Genomic DNA, 23,838 nt, shown 5'->3' on the forward strand with positions numbered 1-23,838 from the left:
CCTTTTGCCACATTTCAGGCTTCAAACATAAAGATATAAAACTGTATTTTTTTGTGAAGAATCAACAACAAGTGGGACACAATCATGAAGTGGAACGACATTTATTGGATATTTCAAACTTTTTTAACAAATCAAAAACTGAAAAATTGGGCGTGCAAAATTATTCAGCCCCCTTAAGTTAATACTTTGTAGCGCCACCTTTTGCTGTGATTACAGCTGTAAGTCGCTTGGGGTATGTCTCTATCAGTTTTGCACATCGAGAGACAGAATTTTTTTCCCATTCCTCCTTGCAAAACAGCTCGAGCTCAGTGAGGTTGGATGGAGAGCATTTGTGAACAGCAGTTTTCAGTTCTTTCCACAGATTCTACATTGGATTCAGGTCTGGACTTTGACTTGGCCATTCTAACACCTGGATATGTTTATTTTTGAACCATACCATTGTAGTTTTTGCTTTATGTTTTGGATCATTGTCTTGTTGGAAGACAAATCTCCGTCCCAGTCTCAGGTCTTTTGCAGACTCCATCAGGTTTTCTTCCAGAATGGTCCTGTATTTGGCTCCATCCATCTTCCCATCAATTTTAACCATCTTCCCTGTCCCTGCTGAAGAAAAGCAGGCCCAAACCATGATGCTTCCACCACCATGTTTGACAGTGGGGATGGTGTGTTCAGCTGTGTTGCTTTTACGCCAAACATAACGTTTTGCATTGTTGCCAAAAAGTTCAATTTTGGTTTCATCTGACCAGAGCACCTTCTTCCACATGTTTGGTGTGTCTCCCAGGTGGCTTGTGGTAAACTTTAACCGACACTTTTTATGGATATCTTTAAGAAATGGCTTTCTTCTTGCCACTCTTCCATAAAGGCCAGATTTGTGCAATATACTCTGATTGTTGTCCTATGGACAGAGTCTCCCACCTCAGCTGTAGATCTCTGCAGTTCATCCAGAGTGATCATGGGCCTCTTGGCTGCATCTCTGATCAGTCGTCTCCTTGTATGAGCTGAAAGTTTAGAGGGACGGCCAGGTCTTGGTAGATTTGCAGTGGTCTGATACTCCTTCCATTTCAATATTATCGCTTGCACAGTGCTCCTTGGGATGTTTAAAGCTTGGGAAATCTTTTTGTATCCAAATCCGGCTTTAAACTTCTTCACAACAGTATCTCGGACCTGCCTGGTGTGTTCCTTGTTCTTCATGATGCTCTCTGCGCTTTTAACGGACCTCTGAGACTATCACAGTGCAGGTGCATTCATACGGAGACTTGATTACACACAGGTGGATTGTATTTATCATCATTAGTCATTTAGGTCAACATTTGATCATTCAGAGATCCTCACTGAACTTCTGGAGAGAGTTTGCTGCACTGAAAGTTAAGGGGCTGAATAATTTTGCACGCCCAATTTTTCAGTTTTTGAATTGTTAAAAAGTTTGAAATATCCAATAAATGTCGTTCCACTTCATGATTGTGTCCCACTTGTTGTTGATTCTTCACAATATGTTTGAAGCCTGAAATGTGGCAAAAGGTCGCAAAGTTCAAGGGGGCCGAATACTTTCGCAAGGGACTGTATATATATATATATATATATATATACTGTATATGTATATACAGTGCATTCGGAAAGTATTCAGGCCCCTTGGCATTTTCCCAATTTTTTTACGTTACAGCCTTATTCTAAAATTGATTAAATCATTTTTTCCCCGTCATCAATCTGCACAGCTTTTTTCAGGTCTCTACAGAGATGTTCAATCGGATTCAAGTCCGGGCTCTGGCGGGGCCACTCAAGGACATTCACAGACCTGTCCCAAAGCCACTCCTGTGTTGTCTAGGCTGTGTGCTTCGGGTCGTTGTCCTGATGGATGGTTAAACCTTCACCCCAGTCTGAGGACCTGAGCACTTTGGAGCAAGATTTCATCAAGGATCTATCTGTACTTTACTCCATTCATCTTTGCCTCGATCCTGACTAGTCTCCCAGTCCCTGCCTCTGAAAAACATCCCACAGCATGATGCTGCCACCACCATGGTTCACCGTAGGGATGGTGCCCGGTTTCCTCCAAATGTGACACTTGGCAATCAGGCCAAACAGTTCAATCTTAGTTTCATCAGACCAAAGAATCTTGTTTCTCATGATCTGAGAGTCTTTAGGTGCCTTTTGGCAAACTCCAAGTGGGCTATCATGTGCCTTTTACTGAAGAGTCGCTTCTGTCTGGCCACCGTACCATAAATGCCTGATTGGTGGAGTGCTGCATAGATGGTTGTCCTTCTGGAAGGTTCTCCCATCTCCACATAGGAACTCTAGAGCTCTGTCAGAGTGACCATTGGGTTCTACAATCAAGTTGTAGAAACAACTCAAGGATGATCAATGGAAATTTCGAGTCTCATAGCAAAGGATCTGAATACTTATGTAAATAAGGTATTTCTGTTATTTATTTTTTAAACATTTGCCATTATGGGGTATCGTGTTTAGATTGCTGAGGAAACAAAAATATTTAATCGAATAAGGATGTAGAATAAGGATGTAGAATAAGGATGTAGAATAAGGATGTAGAATAAGGATGTAACGTAACAAAATGTGGAAAAATTCAAGCGGTCTGATACTTTTCCGAAGGCACTGTTTTTATTCCAGACTCTGACATTGTTAGTTCTGATATTTCTTTTTAAAAAAATTAAAAAATGGGGGCGGGGCTAACTGCATTTCTAGATATTACTGCACTGTGTTGGAGCTGGAAACATGCACCAGTTCTAATGGTCTGTCTGTACTTTCTGGTTACAGGTAGCAGTCTACATTCCCCACCTGGCCAAGTTCAGTCCTGATCTCTGGGGTGTGTCTCTGTGTACTGTAGATGGACAGAGGTATGTACAACAGTCCTGATCTCTGGGGGTGTGTCTCTGTGTACTGTAGATGGACAGAGGTATGTACAACAGTCCTGATCTCTGGGGGTGTGTCTCTGTGTACTGTAGATGGACAGAGGTATGTACAACAGTCCTGATCTCTGGGGGTGTGTCTCTATGTTCTGTAGATGGACAGAGGATGTCTGGCAGATTAAAAGTGATTTTAAAACATAACTGAATGTGAAATAGTTACTTATGCTGACAACTAGGCCTTCTCTCCCTTTCTTCTTTCTTCCCTGGTTTCTCTTCCTATCTCTTCCCCTGTTTTCCTCTCTCCTCCTGTCCTCTCTTTTTTTCCTGTCTCCCCCCCATCTTCTCCTTTCCCTTTCTCTCCCTGTCTCCTCCCTGTCTCCTGCCTCCAGACACTCAGTAGGAGAAAGCAAGCAGCCCTTCTGCCTCCAGTCGTGTGTGAAGCCTCTGGAGTATGCTGTGGCCATCCACGAGGCTGGGACAGAGAAGGTACACCGCTATGTGGGGATGGAGCCCAGCGGACTCAAGTTCAACAAGCTCTACCTGGATGAGGAAGGTGGGTATAAAGGGGAACCCTTGCTATATTGTAGGGGTGTTAGTTAGTTTGGCGGAAGAATACGATTTGATTTCAGTAGAAGTTAAGGCCACGTGAGTTCAAAGTGACAAGATAGTTCTTCCACTTTCTACCAAGTGGATGTGATATCGTCTGTCTTAAGACTTGTCGCTCAAAATTCCACTTCTATGAATATACTGTGTTAAATCTGTTTTAACCCTGATATTTGTGTGCCTAGACAAACCCCACAACCCCATGGTGAATGCTGGAGCCATTGTCATCAGCTCTCTTATCAAGGTAACTAGGCAGACGGCCTACAGACCACACGTATACATGCTATGAGTATATCCTGCCTGACTGAATCTTCCCCTAAAACATCCCACCCTCAATGATGTGTCAACGATATACGTCACTGTCAGTGGTTTCTGAATCCACGTGGTTGAAACCAGTTCAATGTTTGACATGTAAAACAAATACAAACACAGAACTAAGATCCAGGTTGCCTGCCAGCCTTGGACCCAACACTGACCTAATTTGGCTTTGTCCCTGACACATGCTTGTCTGCTCGTCGTCTTTTCTATTGGTCCCATTGTGTAACGTTCAAGCTCAGTCAAACAGTATTTGAACCCGGGTATATCTGGCATGGCTGTACATAGTAGTCACATAGTACAATAGTGTAGTCTGTAGTGTCGTCAGTAGTGTCATCAGTAGTGTAGTCAGTAGTGTAGTCAGTAGTGTAGTCAATAGTGTCGTCAGTAGTGTAGCCAGTAGTGTAGTCAGTAGTGCCGCTAGTAGTGTAGTCAGTAGTGTAGTCAGTAGTGTAGTCTGTAGTGTCGTCAGTAGTGTCGCCAGTAGTGTAGTCAGTAGTGTAGTCAGTAGTGTCGTCAGCAGGGTAGTCAGTAGCGTAGTCAGTAGTGTCGTCAGCAGGGTAGTCAGTAGTGTAGTCAGTAGTGTCGTCAGTAGTGTCGTCAGTAGTGTTGCGTGTTCTTAACTCTTTGAACCTGGTTGAATCGTGCTGGGGTACTCTCCTCTCATCCTCACACCACGCTGGGGTACTTTCCTCTCATCCTCACACCATGCTGGGGTACTCTCCTCTCATCCTCACACCATGCTGGGGTACTCTCCTCTCATCCACACACCACGCTGGGGTACTCTCCTCTCATCCACACACCATGCTGGGGTACTCTCCTCTCATCCTCACACCATGCTGGGGTACTCTCCTCTCATCCTCACACCATGCTGGGGGAGGGAGCCTGAGATGGGTGGGAGCATCAGTTTAGACAATTATTGTGGGTCTTTGGAGAGGTGTGTAGGTGTGTGTGTGTGTGCGTGCGTGTGTGTGTATGTGTGTGTCGCTATCTCCGGCAGACAGAGAGGTCAGATAGACAGCAGACAAGGTTAACTGATAGGATGTATTATATATAAAGACGGACGGGACTCCAAGTGGAAGTTAGATAAAGAAGAAGGAGATAACCTGAAGATGGAGATAACCTGAAGACGGAGATTACCTGAAGACGGAGATTACCTGAAGACAAAGAACCTGAAAACGGAGATAACCTGAAGACGGAGATTACCTGAAGACGGAGATTACCTGAAGACGGAGATTACCTGAAGACGGAGATTACCTGAAGACGGAGATTACCTGAAGACGGAGATTACCTGAAGACGGAGATTACCTGAAGACGGAGATAACCTGAAGGAATAACAGCAGGGTTTATGTCTGGATTTCTGTTTACCTGTTCATCTTCAATTGAATCGATATACTGAAATGGAAATGTTACTGTGTAATACATCTTTGTGAAGTAAACTATCTTATTTATGCCCCAATACAGAAAATGCATTGACATATGAGATTTGGGGTCACTTGGGCCATCACTGCAATGCTATTGAATTTGTATACAGTAAAACAATGTTATTTCACAAGCAAATCCACCCTATCAGTGCTTGATCAGTGATATATAATGTACTTGTACTCATAATGTACTTGTACTTGTTTCAGACCAGGTGCTGTTGATTTGGAACAGGTGTACTGTTGAAAGTGTCTGTAAACTGCTGAGACTTCATGAAAATCGTTACCACTATCTTTACAAGCTGCTATATATCGTACACACTGCTTTCTTTTGTCACCTTGTACAATATTAGTAGGGACATCATTAATAATACTATAGTAAAAATGTACAGCCTCCTGTGTCCTAAAGTCCTGGTTATCGGGACATCATTAATAATACTATAATAAAAATGTACAGCCTCCTGTGTCCTAAAGTCCTTTTTATCGGGACATCATTAATAATACTATAGTAAAAATGTACAGCCTCCTGTGTCCTAAAGTCCTGGTTATCGGGACATCATTAATAATACTATAATAAAAATGTACAGCCTCCTGTGTCCTAAAGTCCTTTTTATCGGGACATCATTAATAATACTATAGTAAAAATGTACAGCCTCCTGTGTCCTAAAGTCCTGGTTATCGGGACATCATTAATAATACTATAGTAAAGTTTACAGCCTCCTGTGTCCTAAAGTCCTGGTTATCGGGACATCATTAATAATACTATAGTAAAAATTTACAGCCGGCCTCCCGGGTGGCGCAGTGGTTAAGGGCGCTGTACTGCAGCGCCAGCTGTGCCATCAGAGTCCCTGGGTTCGCGCCCAGGCTCTGTCGTAACCGGCCGCGACCGGGAAGTCCGTGGGGCGACGCACAATTGGCCTAGCGTCGTCCGGGTTAGGGAGGGCTTGGTCGGTAGGGATCTCCTTGTCTCATCGCGCATCAGCGACTCCTGTGGCAGGCCGGGCGCAGTGCGCGCTAGCCAAGGTTGCCAGGTGAACGGTGTAGCCTCCGACACATTGGTGCGGCTGGCTTCCGGGTTGGATGCGCGCTGTGTTAAGAAGCAGTGCGGCTTGGTTGGGTTGTGTATCGGAGGACGCATGACTTTCAACCTTCGTCTCTCCCGAGCCCGTACGGGAGTTGTAGCAATGAGACAAGATAGTAGCTACTAACAATTGGATACCACGACATTGGGGAGAAAAAGGGGTAAAAAAAATATTTTAAAAAATAATAATAATAATTTGTACAGCCTCCTGTGTTCTAAAGTCCTGGTTATTGGGACATCATTAATAATACTATAATACAAATGTACAGCCTCCTGTGTCCTAAAGTCCTGGTTATTGGGACATCATTAATAATATAAAATCAAATGTATTTATATAGCCCTTCTTACATCAGCTGATATATCAAAGTGCTGTACAGAAACCCAGCCTAAAACCCCAAACAGCAAGCAATGCAGGTGTAGAAGCACAGTGGCTAGGATAAACTCTCTAGAAAGGCCAAAACCTAGGAAGAAACCTAGAGAGGAACCAGGCTATGAGGGGTGGCCAGTTCTCTTCTGGCTGTGCTGGGTGGAGATTATAACAGAACATGGCCAAGATGTTCAAATGTTCATAAATGACCTGCAGGGTCAAATAATAATAATCACAGTAGTTGTCGAGGGTACAAGAAGTCAGCACCTCAGGAGTAAATGTCAGTTGGCTTTTCATATCTGATCATTGAGAGTATCTCTACCACTCCTGCTGTCTCTAGAGAGTTGAAAACAACAGGTCTGAGACAGGTAGCACATCCAGTGAACATGTCAGGGTTCCATAGCTGCAGGAAGAAGAGTTGAAACTGGAGCAGCAGCACGGCCAGGTGGACTGGGGACAGCAAGGAGTCATCATGCCAGGTAGTCCTGGTGCATGGTCCTAGGGCTCAGGCCTCCGAGAGAGAGAAAGAAAGAAAGATAGATAGAATTAGAGAGAGCATACTTTCAAATTCACACAGGACACCGGATAAGACAGGAGAAATACTCTAGATAAAACAGACTGACCCTAGCCCCCTGACACAAACTACTGCAGCATAAATACTGAAGGCTGAAATAGGAGGGGTCAGGAGACAGTGTGGCCCCATCCGATGACACCCCCGGACAGGGCCAAACAGGCAGGATATAACCCATTTTGCCAAAGCACAGCCAAAGCCCACCCATTTTGCCAAAGCACAGCCCCCACACCACTAGAGGGATATCTTCAACCACCAACTTACCATCCTGAGACAAGGCCGAGTATAGCCCACAAATATCTCCGCCACGGCACAACACAAGGGGGGCGCTAACCCAGACAGGAAGATCACGTCAGCACCCCTCCTAGGGACGGTTCGTTGCTCCAGAGCCTTTCCGTTCACCCTCCCACTCCTGGGCCAGACTACACTCAATCATATGACCCACTGAAGAGATGAGTCTTCAGTAAAGACTTAAAGGTTGAGACCGAGTCTGCGTCTCTCACATGGGTAGGCAGACCATTCCATAAAAATTGAGCTCTATAGGAGAAAGCCCTGCCTCCAGCTGTTTGCTTAGAAATTCTTGGGACAATTAGGAGGCCTTCTTCTTGTGAGCGTAGCGTACGTGTAGGTATGTAGGACAGGACCAAATCAGAGAGATAGGTAGGAGCAAGCCCATGTAATGCTTTGTAGGTTAGCAGTAAAACCTTGAAATCAGCCCTGGTCTTAACAGGAAGCCAGTGTAGGGAGGCTAGCACTGGAGTAATATGATCAAATTTTTTGATTCTAGTCAGGATTCTAGCAGCCGTATTTAGCACTAACTGAAGTTTATTTAGTGCTTTATCCGGGTAGCCGGAAAGTAGAGCATTGCAGTAGTCTAACCTAGAAGTAACAAAAGCATGGATAAATTTTTCAGCATAATTTTTGGACAGAAAGTTTCTGATTTTTGCAATGTTGCGTAGATGGAAAAAAGCTGTCCTTGAAACAGTCTTGATATGTTCGTCAAAAGAGAGACTAGGTTCCAGAGTAACGCCGAGGTCCTTCACAGTTTTATTTGAGACGACTGTACAACCATCAAGATTAATTGTCAGATTCAACAGAAGATCTTTTTGTTTCTTGGGACCTAGAACAAGCATCTCTGTTTTGTCCGAGTTTAAAAGTAGAACGTTTGCAGCCATCCACTTCCTTATGTTTGAAACACAGGCTTCTAGCGAGAGCAATTTTGGGGCTTCACCATGTTTCATTGAAATGTACAGTCGCGTGTCATCTGCATAGCAGTGAAAGTTAACATGTTTGTGTGTGTTTTCGAATGACATCCCCAATAGGTAAAATATATAGTGAAAACAATAGTGGTCCTAAAACGGAACCTTGAGGAACACCTAAATTAACAGTTGATTTGTCAGAGGACAAACCATTCACAGAGACAAATTGATATCTTTCCGACAGATAAGATCTAAACCAGGCCAGAACGTGTCCGTGTAGACCAATTTGGGTTTCCAATCTCTCAAAAAGAACGTGGTGATCGATGGTATCAAAAGCAGCACTAAGGTCTAGGAGCACGAGGACAGATACAGAGCCTAATACTATAGTAAATTGTTCAGCCTGTAATTCTAAAGTCCTTAAGAAGACTGCTACCCTGTGGTTGACTTAGCTAAAGGCCTTTTAATGTGAGTGTCTTCCACGTTGCTTTTACGCTACATGAATGTTGTTTATGTCTGTTCTTCCCCCTTCTCTGTGTCACTAGCCTGGCTCAAACAAGGCAGAGAAGTTTGACTATGTAAGTAATATACTGTACATATCATTCATGTCATTCCGTACATCTCACCTGACATTGACACATATACAATAGCGTTTAGTAGAACACACAATACAATCTTGACACAATACCACGCCACCCCACCCTACGCCAGCATTTCTCTTGTCTTTGCCACGGGAGAATAACTAAATCAGTCATCTTTTGTCCTCAGGTGATGGATTTCATCAAGAAGATGGCTGGTCAAGAGTACGTGGGGTTCAGCAATGCCACGTGAGTTTTTTTGCTAATGTCTTAATTTGCCAGAAAAAAAGAAAAAAAAACATTTCTAAAACAGTTTCTCTTCGTTGCATTATTGATGTGATGTTGTCATGGACTCTTTTTTTTGGTCTCTTGTGTCTCTCAGGTTCCAGTCTGAAAAAGAAACAGGCGACAGAAATTTTGCAATTGGATATTACCTCAAAGAGAAGAAGGTCAGTAAAGGTAGAGAGTGTGGAACTTGTTTTAATAGCTTTGAATGAAAATAAAAAACCAAAAGGGAACATGTACAGTGCATTTGGAAAGTATTCAGACCCCTTGACTTTTTCCACATTTTGTTACTGTAATGGAGTGAGAGGGTGGGTGTGTGAAGGCCGGTATCATCCTGTTTGTTGAATACATCAGCCTAATTACACACATCTGAATCTAATTAGCTTGGAGCTTGGTCAGTGGTTGTTTTATTAACCAGGCTTTGGCACATATACTCCGCGATACGGCACGCCTAAGAACAGATTTTTGCCGCAATATACCACACCCCATCAGGCCTTATTGCTATTATAAACTGGTTTCCATCTGCAGTGTTTTCCACCGTGGGGCAGAAATTATGTTACCAACTGGTTTCCATCTGCAGTGTTTTCCACCTTGGGGCAGAAATTATATTCTAAACTGGTTTCCATCTGCAGTGTTTTCCTCATGGGGCAGAAATTATGTTACCAACTGGTTTCCATCTGCAGTGTTTTCCACCTTGGGGCAGAAATTATGTTACCAACTGGTTTCCATCTGCAGTGTTTTCCTCGTGGGGCAGAAATGATATTATAAACTGGTTTCCATCTGCAGTGTTTTCCTCGTGGGGCAGAAATGATATTATAAACTGGTTTCCATCTGCAGTGTTTTCCTCGTGGGGCAGAAATGATTGATGCACTGGACTTCTACTTCCAGGTAAACGATACATCCTCAAGATAGTACTTATAATGTGATGCTGTGATACTGTGATGCTGTGATACTGTGATGCTGTGATGCTGTGATACTGTGATGCTGTGATAATGTGTACAGTGCCTTGCGAAAGTATTCGGCCCCCTTGAACTTTGCGACCTTTTGCCACATTTCAAGCTTCAAACATAAAGATATAAAACTGTATTTTTTTGTGAATAATCAACAACAAGTGGGACACAATCATGAAGTGGAACGACATTTATTGGATATTTCAAACTTTTTGAACAAATCAAAAACTGAAAAATTGGGCGTGCAAAATTATTCAGCCCCCTTAAGTTAATACTTTGTAGCGCCACCTTTTGCTGCGATTACAGCTGTAAGTCGCTTGGGGTATGTCTCTATCAGTTTTGCACATCGAGAGACTGACATTTTTTCCCATTCCTCCTTGCAAAACAGCTCGAGCTCAGTGAGGTTGGATGGAGAGCATTTGTGAACAGCAGTTTTCAGTTCTTTCCACAGATTCTCGATTGGATTCAGGTCTGAACTTTGACTTGGCCATTTTAACACCTGGATATGTTTATTTTTGAACCATTCCATTGTAGATTTTGCTTTATGTTTTGGATCATTGTCTTGTTGGAAGACAAATCTCCGTCCCAGTCTCAGGTCTTTTGCAGACTCCATCAGGTTTTCTTCCAGAATGGTCCTGTATTTGGCTCCATCCATCTTCCCATCAATGTTAACCATCTTCCCTGTCCCTGCTGAAGAAAAGCAGGCCCAAACCATGATGCTGCCACCACCATGTTTGACAGTGGGGATGGTGTGTTCAGCTGTGTTGCTTTTACGCCAAACATAACGTTTTGCATTGTTGCCAAAAAGTTCAATTTTGGTTTCATCTGACCAGAGCACCTTCTTCCACATGTTTGGTGTGTCTCCCAGGTGGCTTGTGGCAAACTTTAAATGACATTTTTTATGGATATCTTTAAGAAATGGCTTTCTTCTTGCCACTCTTCCATAAAGGCCAGATTTGTGCAATATACGACTGATTGTTGTCCTATGGACAGAGTCTCCCACCTCAGCTGTAGATCTCTGCAGTTCATCCAGAGTGATCATGGGCCTCTTGGCTGCATCTCTGATCAGTCTTCTCCTTGTATGAGTTGAAAGTTTAGAGGGACGGCCAGGTCTTGGTAGATTTGCAGTGGTCTGATACTCCTTCCATTTCAATATTATCGCTTGCACAGTGCTCCTTGGGATGTTTAAAGCTTGGGAAATATTTTTGTATCCAAATCCGGCTTTAAACTTCTTCACAACAGTATCTCGGACCTGCCTGGTGTGTTCCTTGTTCTTCATGATGCTCTCTGCGCTTTTAACGGACCTCTGAGACTATCACAGTGCAGGTGCATTTATACGGAGACTTGATTACACACAGGTGGATTGTATTTATCATCATTAGTCATTTAGGTCAACATTGGATCATTCAGAGATCCTCACTGAACTTCTGGAGAGAGTTTGCTGCACTGAAAGTAAAGGGGCTGAATAATATTGCACGCCCAATTTTTCAGTTTTTGATTTGTTAAAAAGGTTTGAAATATCCAATAAATGTCGTTCCACTTCATGATTGTGTCCTACTTGTTGTTGATTCTTCACAAAAAAATACAGTTTTATATCTTTATGTTTGAAGCCTGAAATGTGTCAAAAGGTCGCAAAGTTCAAGGGGGCCGAATACTTTCGCAAGGCACTGTATATGTTGAATATTTCTACTAATTTATCATGATGATTTATTACTGGAAAATGTCATAGAGCACCACCTCTATACAATATGTATGAGGAGTCACAGACACTGAGTCATAGACACTGAGTCACAGATACCGAATCACAGACACTGAGTCACGGGCAGTGAGTCACAGACACTGAGTCACAGACACTGGGTCACAGACACTGAGTCACAGATACCGAATCACAGACACTGAGTCACGGGCAGTGAGTCACGGACACCGAGTCACAGACACTGTAGACACAGACACTGAGTCACAGATACCTAATCACAGACACTGAATCACGGGCAGTGAGTCACGGGCACTGAGTCACGGACACCGAGTCACAGACACTGTAGACACAGTAGACACTCTCTCGATGTTTGAGTAAATAAATTATTTCCTTTCAGCTGTGTTCCATAGAGGTGACCTGTGAGTCTGGGAGTGTCATGGCCGCCACGCTGGCCCATGGGGGCATCTGCCCAATCACAGGCGAGCGGGTGCTGAGTGCCGAGGCCGTACGGAACACCCTGAGTCTCATGCACTCCTGCGGCATGTACGACTTCTCTGGGCAGATGGCCTTCCATGTAAGTCAAACTGTAGTCATATAGTAGTTATACAGTAGTCATATAGTAGTTACACAGTAGTTATATTGTAGTTATACAGTAGTTATATAGTAGTTATATAGTAGTTATACAGTAGTCATATAGTAATTATATAGTAGTTATATAGTAGTTACACAGTAGTTATATAGTAGTTATACAGTAGTTATACAGTAGTCATATAGTAATTAAATAGTAGTTATATAGTAGTTACGCAGTAGTTATATAGTAGTTATATAGTAGTTATACAGTAGTTATATAGTAGTTATACAGTAATCATATAGTAATTGTACAGTAGTTATAAAGTAGTTATATAGTAGTTATATAGTAGTTATACAGTAGTTATATAGTAGTTATACAGTAGTTATATAGTAGTTATACAGTAGTTATAGAGTAGTTATATAGTAGTTATACAGTAGTTATATAGTAGTTATACAGTAGTTATACAGGAGGCATATAGTAGTTATATAGTAGTTATACAGTAGGCATATAGTAGTTATATAGTAGTTATACAGTATTTATATAGTAGTTATACAGTAGTTATATAGTAGTTATACAGTATAGTCTTGGTAACGTATAGTCTTGGTAGCGTATAGTTTTGGTAACGTATAGTCTTGGTAACGTATAGTCTTGGTAACGTATAGTCTTGGTAACGTATAGTTTTGGTAACGTATAGTCTTGGTAACGTATAGTCTTGGTAACATAGTCTTGGTAGCGTATAGTTTTGGTAACATTTTGGTAACGTATAGTCTTGGTAATGTATAGTCTTGGTAACATATAGTCTTGGTAGCGTATAGTTTTGGTAACGTATAGTCTTGGTAACGTATAGTCTTGGTAACGTATAGTCTTGGTAACGTATAGTTTTGGTAACGTATAGTCTTGGTAACGTATAGTCTTGGTAACATAGTCTTGGTAGCGTATAGTTTTGGTAACGTATAGTCTTGGTAACGTATAGTCTTGGTAACGTATAGTCTTGGTAACGTATAGTTTTGGTAACGTATAGTCTTGGTAACGTATAGTCTTGGTAACGTATAGTTTTGGTAACGTATAGTCTTGGTAACGTATAGTCTTGGAAACGTATAGTCTTGGTAACGTATAGTCTTGGTAACGTATAGTCTTGGTAACATATAGTTTTGGTAACATTTTGGGAACGTATAGTTTTGGTAACGTATAGTCTTGGTAACGTATAGTCTTGGTAGCGTATAGTTTTGGTAACATTTTGGTAACGTATAGTCTTGGTAACGTATAGTCTTGGTAACATATACTTTTGGTAACATTTTGGTAACGTATAGTCTTGATAACGTATAGTTTTGGTAACATTTTGGTAACGTATAGTCTTGGCAACGTATAGTCTTGGTAACGTATAGTCTTGGTAACATATAGTTTTGGTAACATCTTGGTAACGTATAGTCTTGGTAACGTATAGTTTTGGTAACATTTTGGTAACGTATAGTCTTGATAACGTATAGTTTTGGTAACATTTTGGTAACGTATAGTTTTGGTAGCGTATAGTCTTGGTAACGTATAGTCTTGGTAACATATAGTTTTGGTAACATTTTGGTAACGTATAGTTTTGGTAACGTATAGTTTTGGTAACGTATAGTCTTGGTAATGTACAGTCTTGGTAACGTATAGTCTTGGTAACGTATAGTTTTGATAACGTATAGTCTTGGTAACGTATAGTCTTGGTAACGTATAGTCTTGGTAACGTATAGTTTTGGTAACGTATAGTCTTGGTAACGTATAGTTTTGGTAACGTATAGTCTTGGTAACGTATATTCTTGATAACGTATAGTCTTGGTAACGTATAGTCTTGGTAACGTATAGTCTTGGTAACGTATAGTCTTGGTAATGTATAGTCTTGGTAATGTATAGTCTTAGTAACGTATAGTTTTGGTAACGTATAGTCTTGGTAACGTATAGTCTTAGTAACGTATAGTCTTGATAACGTATAGTCTTGGTAACGTATAGTCTTGGTAATGTATAGTCTTAGTAACGTATAGTCTTGGTAACGTATAGTCTTGGTAACATATAGTCTTGGTAATGTATAGTCTTGGTAACGTATAGTCTTGGTAACGTATAGTCTTGGTAACGTATAGTCTTAGTAACGTATAGTCTTGGTAACGTATAGTCTTAGTAACGTATAGTTTTGGTAACGTATAGTCTTAGTAACGTATAGTTTTGGTAACGTATAGTCTTGGTAACGTATAGTCTTAGTAACGTATAGTTTTGGTAACGTATAGTCTTAGTAACGTATAGTTTTGGTAACGTATAGTCTTAGTAACGTATAGTCTTGGTAACGTATAGTTTTGGTAACGTATAGTCTTAGTAACGTATAGTCTTAGTAACGTAAAGTCTTAGTAACGTATAGTTTTGGTAACATATAGTTTTGGTAACGTATAGTCTTGGTAACGTATAGTCTTAGTAACGTAAAGTCTTAGTAACGTATAGTCTTAGTAACGTATAGTTTTGGTAACGTATAGTCTTGATAACGTATAGTCTTGGTAACGTATAGTCTTGGTAACGTATAGTCTTGATAACGTATAGTCTTAGTAACGTATAGTTTTGGTAACATATAGTCTTGGTAACGTATAGTTTTGGTAATGTATAGTCTTAGTAACGTATAGTCTTAGTAACGTATAGTTTTGGTAACGTATAGTCTTGGTAACGTATAGTTTTGGTAACGTATAGTCTTGGTAACGTATAGTCTTGGTAACGTATAGTCTTGGTAACGTATAGTCTTGGTAACGTATAGTCTTGGTAACGTATAGTTTTGGTAACGTATAGTCTTAGTAACGTATAGTTTTGGTAACGTATAGTCTTGGTAACGTATAGTCTTAGTAACGTATAGTCTTGGTAACGTATAGTCTTAGTAATGTATAGTATTGGTAACGTATAGTCTTGGTAACGTATAGTCTTGGTAACGTATAGTCTTGGTAACGTATAGTCTTGGTAACGTATAGTTTTGGTAACGTATAGTATTGGTAACGTATAGTCTTAGTAACGTATAGTCTTGGTAACGTATAGTCTTAGTAACGTATAGTCTTGGTAACGTATAGTCTTGGTAACGTATAGTCTTGGTAACGTATAGTCTTGATAACGTATAGTCTTAGTAACGTATAGTCTTGGTAACGTATAGTCTTGGTAACGTATAGTCTTGGTAACGTATAGTCTTGATAACGTATAGTCTTGATAACGTATAGTCTTGATAACGTATAGTCTTAGTAACGTATAGTCTTGGTAACGTATAGTCTTGGTAACCTATAGTCTTGGTAACGTATAGTCTTGGTAACGTATAGTTTTGGTAACGTATAGTCTTGGTAGCGTATAGTCTTGGTAACGTATAGTCTTGGTAGCGTATAGTCTTGGTAACGTATAGTCTTGGTAACGTATAGTCTTGGTAACGTATAGTCTTGGTATTGTATAGTTTTGGTAACGTATAGTCTTGGTAGCGTATAGTCTTGGTAACGTATAGTCTTGGTAGCGTATAGTCTTAGTAACGTATAGTCTTGGTAACGTAAACCTTTTAAACATGTATTGGTCAAATTAAGGCCACTTTAAAAAAAAAAAAAAAGATTTTGTTGGAGGCTTAAACTGACATGTTTTATCATAACTATGTATGGTCCCTGTATGGTTTTTTCTCAGGTGGGCTTGCCTGCAAAGTCTGGGGTGTCTGGAGCGGTTCTGTTGGTTGTCCCTAACGTCATGGGAGTGATGTGTTGGTCACCTCCTTTAGACAAGGTTGGAAACAGTGTCCGGGGAATACACTTCTGCCAGGTAACGTTACTAGCTTTATTTCCAGGTGTTATAAATAATATCTCCCTATGTACAGGTTATGAATGTGTTATAAAGTCTGTATGTAGGTACCCTTCAATAGTGTTACCACGTACATAATGTTTCTGCCTCTCGATGTTGTACCGGAGACTGAACTGTCTTTTTGACATGCTTTGGTTTTTCAGGAGCTGGTGTCTTCGTTTAACTTCCACAACTATGACAACCTGAGACACTTTGTCAAGAAGCAGGACCCTCGAAGGCAGGACGGGGATGATAGGGTAAGGGATTTTGGGACTTAAGAGAGTTATAAGGTAAACATAACAACAATTTATCATATTTGCTAAAACATAAAGTGAGGTTTAAGTTTGCTTTTGTTATGATGTGTCCTATGAATTATTATGTAGCTGTGTCCTATGAATGGTTATGTAGCTGTGTCCTATGAATGGTTATGTAGCTGTGTCCTATGAATGGTTATGTTTCTGTGTCCTATGAATGGTTATGTAGCTGTGTCCTTTGAATGGTTATGTAGCTGTGTCCTATGAATGGTTATGTAGCTGTGTCCTATGAACGGTTATGTAGCTGTGTCTTATGAATGGTTATGTAGCTGTGTCCTATGAACGGTTATCAATCAATCAATCAATCAATCAAATTTATTTTATATAGCCCTTCGTACATCAGCTGATATCTCAAAGTGCTGTACAGAAACCCAGCCTAAAACCCCAAACAGCAAGCAATGCAGGTGAAGAAGCACGGTGGCTAGGAAAAACTCCCTAGAAAGGCCAAAACCTAGGAAGAAACCTAGAGAGGAACCAGGCTATGTGGGGTGGCCAGTCCTCTTCTGGCTGTGCCGGGTGGAGATTATAACAAAACATGGTCAAGATGTTCAAATGTTCATAAATGATCAGCATGGTCGAATAATAATAAGGCAGAATAGTTGAAACTGGAGCAGCAGCACAGTCAGGTGGACTGGGGACAGCAAGGAGTCATCATGTCATGTATTCCTGGGGCATGGTCCTAGGGCTCAGGTCCTCTGAGAGAGAGAAAGAAAGAGAGAATTAGAGAGAGCATATGTGGGATGGCCAGTCCTCTTCTGGCTGTGCCGGGTGGAGATTATAACAGAACATGGCCAAGATGTTCAAATGTTCATAAATGATCAGCATGGTCGAATAATAATAAGGCAGAACAGTTGAAACTGGAGCAGCAGCACAGCCAGGTGGACTGGGGACAGCAAGGAGTCATCATGTCAGGTAGTCCTGGGGCATGGTCCTAGGGCTCAGGTCCTCCGAGAGAGAGAAAGAGAGAAGGAGAGAATTAGAGAACGCACACTTAGATTCACACAGGACACCGAATAGGACAGGAGAAGTACTCCAGATATAACAAACTGACCCTAGCCCCCCGACACATAAACTACTGCAGCATAAATACTGGAGGCTGAGACAGGAGGGGTCAGGAGACACTGTGGCCCACTCCGAGGACACCCCCGGACAGGGCCAAACAGGAAGGATATAACCCCACCCACTTTGCCAAAGCACAGCCCCCACACCACTAGAGGGATATCTTCAACCACCAACTTACCATCCTGAGACAAGGCTGAGTATAGCCCACAAAGACCTCCGCCACGGCACAACTTAAGGGGGGGGGGGGGGGCCAACCCAGACAGGATGACCACATCAGTGACTCAACCCACTCAGGTGACGCACCTCCTCCAGGGACGGCATGAGAGAGCCCCAGTATGTAGCTGTGTCCTATGAACGGTTATGTAGCTGTGTCCTATGAATGGTTATGTAGCTGTGTCCTATGAACGGTTATGTAGCTGTGTCCTTTGAATGGTTATGTAGCTGTGTCCTATGAATGGTTATGTAGCTGTGTCCTATGAACGGTTATGTAGCTGTGTCTTATGAATGGTTATGTAGCTGTGTCCTATGAACGGTTATGTAGCTGTGTCCTATGAACGGTTATGTAGCTGTGTCCTATGAACGGTTATGTAGCTGTGTCCTATGAATGGTTATGTAGCTGTGTCCTATGAACGGTTATGTAGCTGTGTCCTATGAATGGTTATGTAGCTGTGTGCCAGTGTCCCATCCAGTCTAAGTTGTGTTTATCTCTGCTATATCTGTAGAACAAGTCTGTGGTGAACTTGATGTTTGCGGCCTACAGTGGAGACGTGTCAGCCCTCAGAAGGTAAAATAACCGTCATCTAGGAGGCTATATGTAGACACCAACCTGGTTATTAAATTAATGCAAAGTAATTGTATTGTTCGTTTTACTTCTCGTCACCTGCTGTAGATGGCACTCTCTCCTCGCGAGCAGTCCTTCACAGTAAACCTCTTGGAAATGAGGAATGTTATGTAGAATATCACTGGTCTCCTATCCTGTCCTCTCAGGTTTGCTCTGTCCTCGATGGACATGGAGCTGAAAGACTATGACTCTAGGACAGCTCTACACGTGGCTGCAGCAGAAGGTGAGCTGCAATCCATTGGTGGCTCCTAGTTGATGTTATGTCTTATAATGCATCATAGTGATGTTACAGCTACCTAGTTGTTATGTCAGCTTCTAGCAAGTGTTATAATGCACTAGAAGTGTATCATAAGGCATTGCGTGTGTGTTACCCCTGTTTTGTCCTCAGGTCATGTAGAAGTGGTACGGTTCCTAACAGACACCTGCAAAGTGAACCCCTTTGTGAAAGATAGGTACTGTAGCATTCATTCCTCCACTCCTCTGTTCATTCATCCATCCCTCCGTTCATTCATCCACCCCTCTGTTCATTCATCCACCCCTCCGTTCATTCATCCACCCCTCTATTCTTCCACCCCTCCATTCATTCATCCACCTATATCGGTCTCTGTTGACTTAGCCTCCAACCTACAGTAACAACACCCCTTAGCTGCTCTGCTATCTAGACTCACTGAATATCCTCATGCCTTATTTCTCCATCTCATTCTGTCCTCTGTGGCTGTCGTTTTTACTGAAAAGGTTAGTGCGTGGAGTAACATATGACATTGTTCTGACTCATCTTTACTACCTCCCTCCAGGTGGAGCAGCATTCCCCTGGACGATGCCCTGCAGTTTGGCCACGGTGCCGTGGTGAAGGTCTTACAGGAGTACCAGGTGGCTTGCCAGGAACAGGACAGACTACCAGTGGCTGATATCATCCCCATCCCCCCTAAACTAGAGACTGTAGAAGGCATGGTGTGATCAGGGGGGGACGTTGGGATCAGGCTCTACCATTAGAAGAGCTGATCTACCATCAGTTTTGCCGCAATGAAACAGATAATTATAGACATTGAGGACCTGATCCTAGATCAGCACTCCTACTTGATAAATCATTAGGCCCCAAACGTAAGAAAACGTACTGAAACACGGAGGGACTTCAAGTCCAATAACAAACACTCATTTTAGTTTTCAGTTGCAAATGGTAGTGTCCGAAGTGGCACTCTATTTTATATAGGCCTTTAGTGCATTCGTTTTGGTTAGTAGTGTGTATAAGGAATGGGGATGCCATTAGGGACACAACCCTCAACACGCTTAGAAAAGGGTATCTAGAACCTAAAAGGGTTCATCGGATGTCCCTATTGGAGAACCCTTTGAAGAACCCTTTTTGGTTCCAGGTAGAACTCTTTTGGGGTTCCATGTAGAACCCTTTTCCACTGAGTGTTCTACATGGCACCCAAAAGGGTTCTTCTACTTGGAACCAAACATTTTTAAACCTGGAACCAAAAAGAACCCTTTTGGAACCTTTTTTTCCCCCTAAGAGTTTATTGTTACTCCATCCCCCAGGACTTGTCTCTCTGACGTCCCTGGGTGTGTCCCAATAATATCTACTTTCTCCTGAAGTGTACACTTGTTCACTACTTCCCACAAATCTAAAAGCATTGGATTGGTGGAGGCGTGGGCTAGTGGGTGTTTCCACCTTATTTCTTATACCAGTCAGTGTTCTTCAAATCAGTGAAATGCACGCTTTGGGAGGAAGGAGAGATCTTTGGGACAGACTCCCTATCTTGTATGCAATATTTACTCCTCTCCTAGGCTGGATTTATATACAGGAGGACACCTGAGAGTGAGGCTGGACATGTACAGGAGACCTGTGAGTGAGTGTTGGAGAAGTTCAACATCGTGAGCGGGACGTTCAGTGTTCTATGACGAAATATTTGTCGACATTCTATTTTTCCTGACTAAAACTATGCCTATAACGAGACGAGGTGCCCTCGAAAATATAACTATGACAAATGTTTTTCTTCGTTTGAGTTGATGGAAATGTAACGAGATTTGACGTGACGCCCCTTTCTAATCTGTTTTGTCCAATCAGAAGCATGCATACCTTGGCAGAATATTTAATTAAATTCTCTTATTGGCTGATAACACCGGTCATGCGCCCGGGCTACTTGAGTTTATAGCCCTACCAGTCTTTCCAACACACACAGCTCCCAGGCGGTCGCTTCAATCGTCTATTTGTTTAACTGCTGCTCAGATAACTTCTAAATTGTAACTAACCTCTATTCTGTTAAGAAACAATCATGTTCATATTGGATATTTTTTACTTTGATCACATCCGAAGCTATACGTTGCCATTTGCGCTGCTATTCATTAGTGTTGCCGCTCTCACGGTACGCAAATAAAAGTCGCAGTGGCTTTTTTTCCGATTGGAAATACTACTGCTATTTACTGAATATCAGGAATACAGCAATAATTCTGTCTTCGTTGGAAAGCTCTGATTCTCCCCCTTTTTCAATCGAGTCACTGTTATTAAACCCCCTCTGGCGGTTATGATGGGTAGAAAACCACAGCTGTTAATTGGTTAACCTGTATCCAATCACGGCTATTGTTACTTCCACAATAGCAATTTTGCCAGCTACGTTATAGGAGGGTATACACACTATACTAGTAAGCCTAGTTGGACAAGGCTGAATAAGCACACGATCAAAGTTAGGGAGAAGACTAAAAATGTGTTATTTAGTGGAAAATGCATTGATTAAAATATCACTAAAACTACACAACAATTATCCAGTTTTAGTCGACTGATAGTTTCTAAAAGGATGAAATGGCTCAAATTTGACAAAGACTAAAAGCTATTTTAGTCAAAACAAAAAAACGAAACAAAAAAAAATAGCTGACAAAATGAACACTGCTGGTTACCAGTCTGTGTGCCATCAAGGCATAACACGTTTGGCACGACCAGGAGTGGACATGATAGCACACACACATCTGGGACCAGGCTACATATAAAGAGGCGAGTTGCCTTGGTAGTGTTTTTTAGCGAGGGGGACTTTTTGCCAATTAACACACAGCTGGTCTGTCAAGAAACAGCTTTGTCGTTCTCGTCTGTGCACTTGGTGTTTACGTGTATGCTGCATCAGAGAGCACCGTTGGCTTTGCGGTTTACCAGTGAAGATTAGCATTAGCTGATACATGAGGTTGTGCTACAAGGGCGCAACAGACAGACACTTCTAAGACCCAGTAATGATGACGGGGTTCAGATATCATGGTGTCTGTTGTTTCAGTAATGATAAGATGGGTTCAGATATCATGGTGTCTATTGTTTCAGTAATAATGACGGGGTTCAGATATCATGGTGTCTGTTGTTTCAGTAATGATAAGATGGGTTCAGATATCATGGTGTCTATTGTTTCAGTAATAATGACGGGGTTCAGATATCATGGTGTCTGTTGTTTCAGTAATGATAATAGGGGTTCAGATATCATGGTGTCTGTTGTTTCAGTAATGATAAGAGGGGTTCAGATATCATGGTGTCTGTTGTTTCAGTCATCATCGTGCTTCTACACCTGCATTGCTTGCTGTTTGGGGTTTTAAGGCTGGGTTTCTGTACAGCACTTTGAGATATCAGCTGATGTATGAAGGGCTATATAAATACATTTGATTTGATGTCTTTGGCCTCATTTGAGTACCTGGGGCTCAGTTCCAAAATCCAAAGTAACTTATAACTTATTAACATATAACTTAGAGTGAAGCAATGTGTTTGGGCATGCATTCTAAGTGGTGTGCTAGAATGGACATTGGTACGTAGCTGGGTTTTATTATATTCAGTTACTTATTTCTACAAGTATGTGACTTACTTTATTTACCTTTATACCATTTGTAGTTTATTAGAGATCGACTGTTTGTCCATGGATGTTATACATGGACCAACGAATGTGGAATGTTGAAACCGAGATATGAGAGAAACGGTGACGTACAGCCACGTCTCTGCCGTGAAATCGAGCACGTCTGCAAACATTGAATTGGACTTTGTCTAAATACTGTATTGCTCACTCAAACGTAAATAAGAAAGTGTATTTCCTAATACCTGATTATTTTATTGTGCGTATTCTCTAGCAACACTGTGTGTGTGTGTGTTAACTTGTTCTTCACCTGAATTCATCACCATTTTTTTTTTAATGTCATGGTTATTTAAAATGTATGCAATATGAAAGAGATGATCTATTATTAAACATTTTCATGTTTTCACCCCCATGGGTAATGTTATGGAATTATATATATAAGGGGATTTCCTATGTAGGGAAAAATATACTTGTTGACAATAAAAATTTGTTTTCAATAGATCATTGCTCTCAGACTTTGTGTTTTGATACAGATGTCTATTTTCATTCCGTGTACAGTAGGACATTTAGCAGATGGAGAAGTGGAGATGTTGAAGTCTGAGGCCACGTGACCAGGCCAGTGGCCAGCTCTGTTCACCGTTGTCTTTTGTCTCATTGCCACATTTCCAAGTCTTGTGTTATTGTGTTGGAACAAACATGAGAAAGCTGAACATCGAAGTCCCTGCTGTGTATGACGGTTCTCAACCTCAATCCATGATCTCTAGAAGGAAAAGCACTACAGTTCGCTGTATAAGCGTTTATAAGCGTCAGTCGGTGGATTGTGACGTATTGAGCATTGTGTTTTAAGCTTACGAATCATACTGCATATTTTTGAATTCTACGAGTACTCATTTACGTGATATTGGCACTTATCTGCTAAGGAAAACAGTGTCCATGGGAGCTATGGTTCCTACCTGATCCACGGTACATATCATATACAGTGTGTCTCAGAAAGTATTCAGACCCCTTGACTTCTTCCAAATTTTGTTTTGTTACAGCCTTCTTCTGAAATGGATCAAATAGTTTTTTTCCCCTCGGGAATCTACACCCAATACCCCATAATGACATCACAATACCCCATGATGACATCACAATACCTCATAATGACATCACAATACCCCATAATGACATCACAGTACCCCATAATGACATCACAGTACCCCATAATGACATCACAATACCCCATAATGACATCACAATACCCCATAATGACATCACAATACCCCATAATGACATCACAATACCCCATAATGACATCACAATACCCCATAATGACATCACAGTACCCCATAATGACATCACAATACCCCATAATGACAAAGTTAAACCATTTTTTTTTGGCACATAAAAAAAATGTAATCAAATAGAAATTTAAAATGTACATAAGTATTTAGACCCTTTACTCAGTACTTTGTTGAAGTACCTTTGGCAGCGATTACGGCCTTAAGTCTTCTTAGGTATG

The 23,838-nt window shown here is 41.5% G+C and overlaps 1 protein-coding gene across 4 annotated transcripts in view; it reads left to right on the forward strand.

Moving 5' to 3' along the window:
* Positions 1-22,834, forward strand: part of LOC110494787 (glutaminase kidney isoform, mitochondrial) — a 43,666-nt gene extending 20,832 nt beyond the window's left edge. The window contains exons 5-18 of one of the 4 annotated variants that reach the window (XM_090206481.1): positions 2,764-2,843; positions 3,245-3,408; positions 3,644-3,702; positions 8,955-8,987; positions 9,178-9,236; positions 9,370-9,436; positions 10,110-10,160; positions 12,316-12,492; positions 16,153-16,284; positions 16,467-16,559; positions 18,401-18,462; positions 18,666-18,742; positions 18,908-18,971; positions 19,314-22,834. In XM_090206481.1, the coding sequence (XP_090062607.1) occupies positions 2,764-2,843; positions 3,245-3,408; positions 3,644-3,702; positions 8,955-8,987; positions 9,178-9,236; positions 9,370-9,436; positions 10,110-10,160; positions 12,316-12,492; positions 16,153-16,284; positions 16,467-16,559; positions 18,401-18,462; positions 18,666-18,742; positions 18,908-18,971; positions 19,314-19,476 (1,281 nt within the window). In that variant the 3' untranslated portion in view covers positions 19,477-22,834. Of the gene's footprint in view, positions 1-2,763; positions 2,844-2,918; positions 2,962-3,244; positions 3,409-3,643; positions 3,703-8,954; positions 8,988-9,177; positions 9,237-9,369; positions 9,437-10,007; positions 10,078-10,109; positions 10,161-12,315; positions 12,493-16,152; positions 16,285-16,466; positions 16,560-18,400; positions 18,463-18,665; positions 18,743-18,907; positions 18,972-19,313 lie in introns of those variants that run through there. The other 3 variants (XM_090206482.1, XM_036950909.2, XM_090206483.1) reach the window with 3 other exon arrangements.
* Positions 22,835-23,838: the final 1,004 nt, after the last annotated feature.

This window comes from Oncorhynchus mykiss, chromosome 17 (genome assembly GCF_057628025.1).
Source record: "Oncorhynchus mykiss isolate SJ-2025 chromosome 17, ASM5762802v1, whole genome shotgun sequence".
In the NCBI taxonomy this organism is placed as follows: Eukaryota; Metazoa; Chordata; class Actinopteri; order Salmoniformes; family Salmonidae; genus Oncorhynchus; species Oncorhynchus mykiss.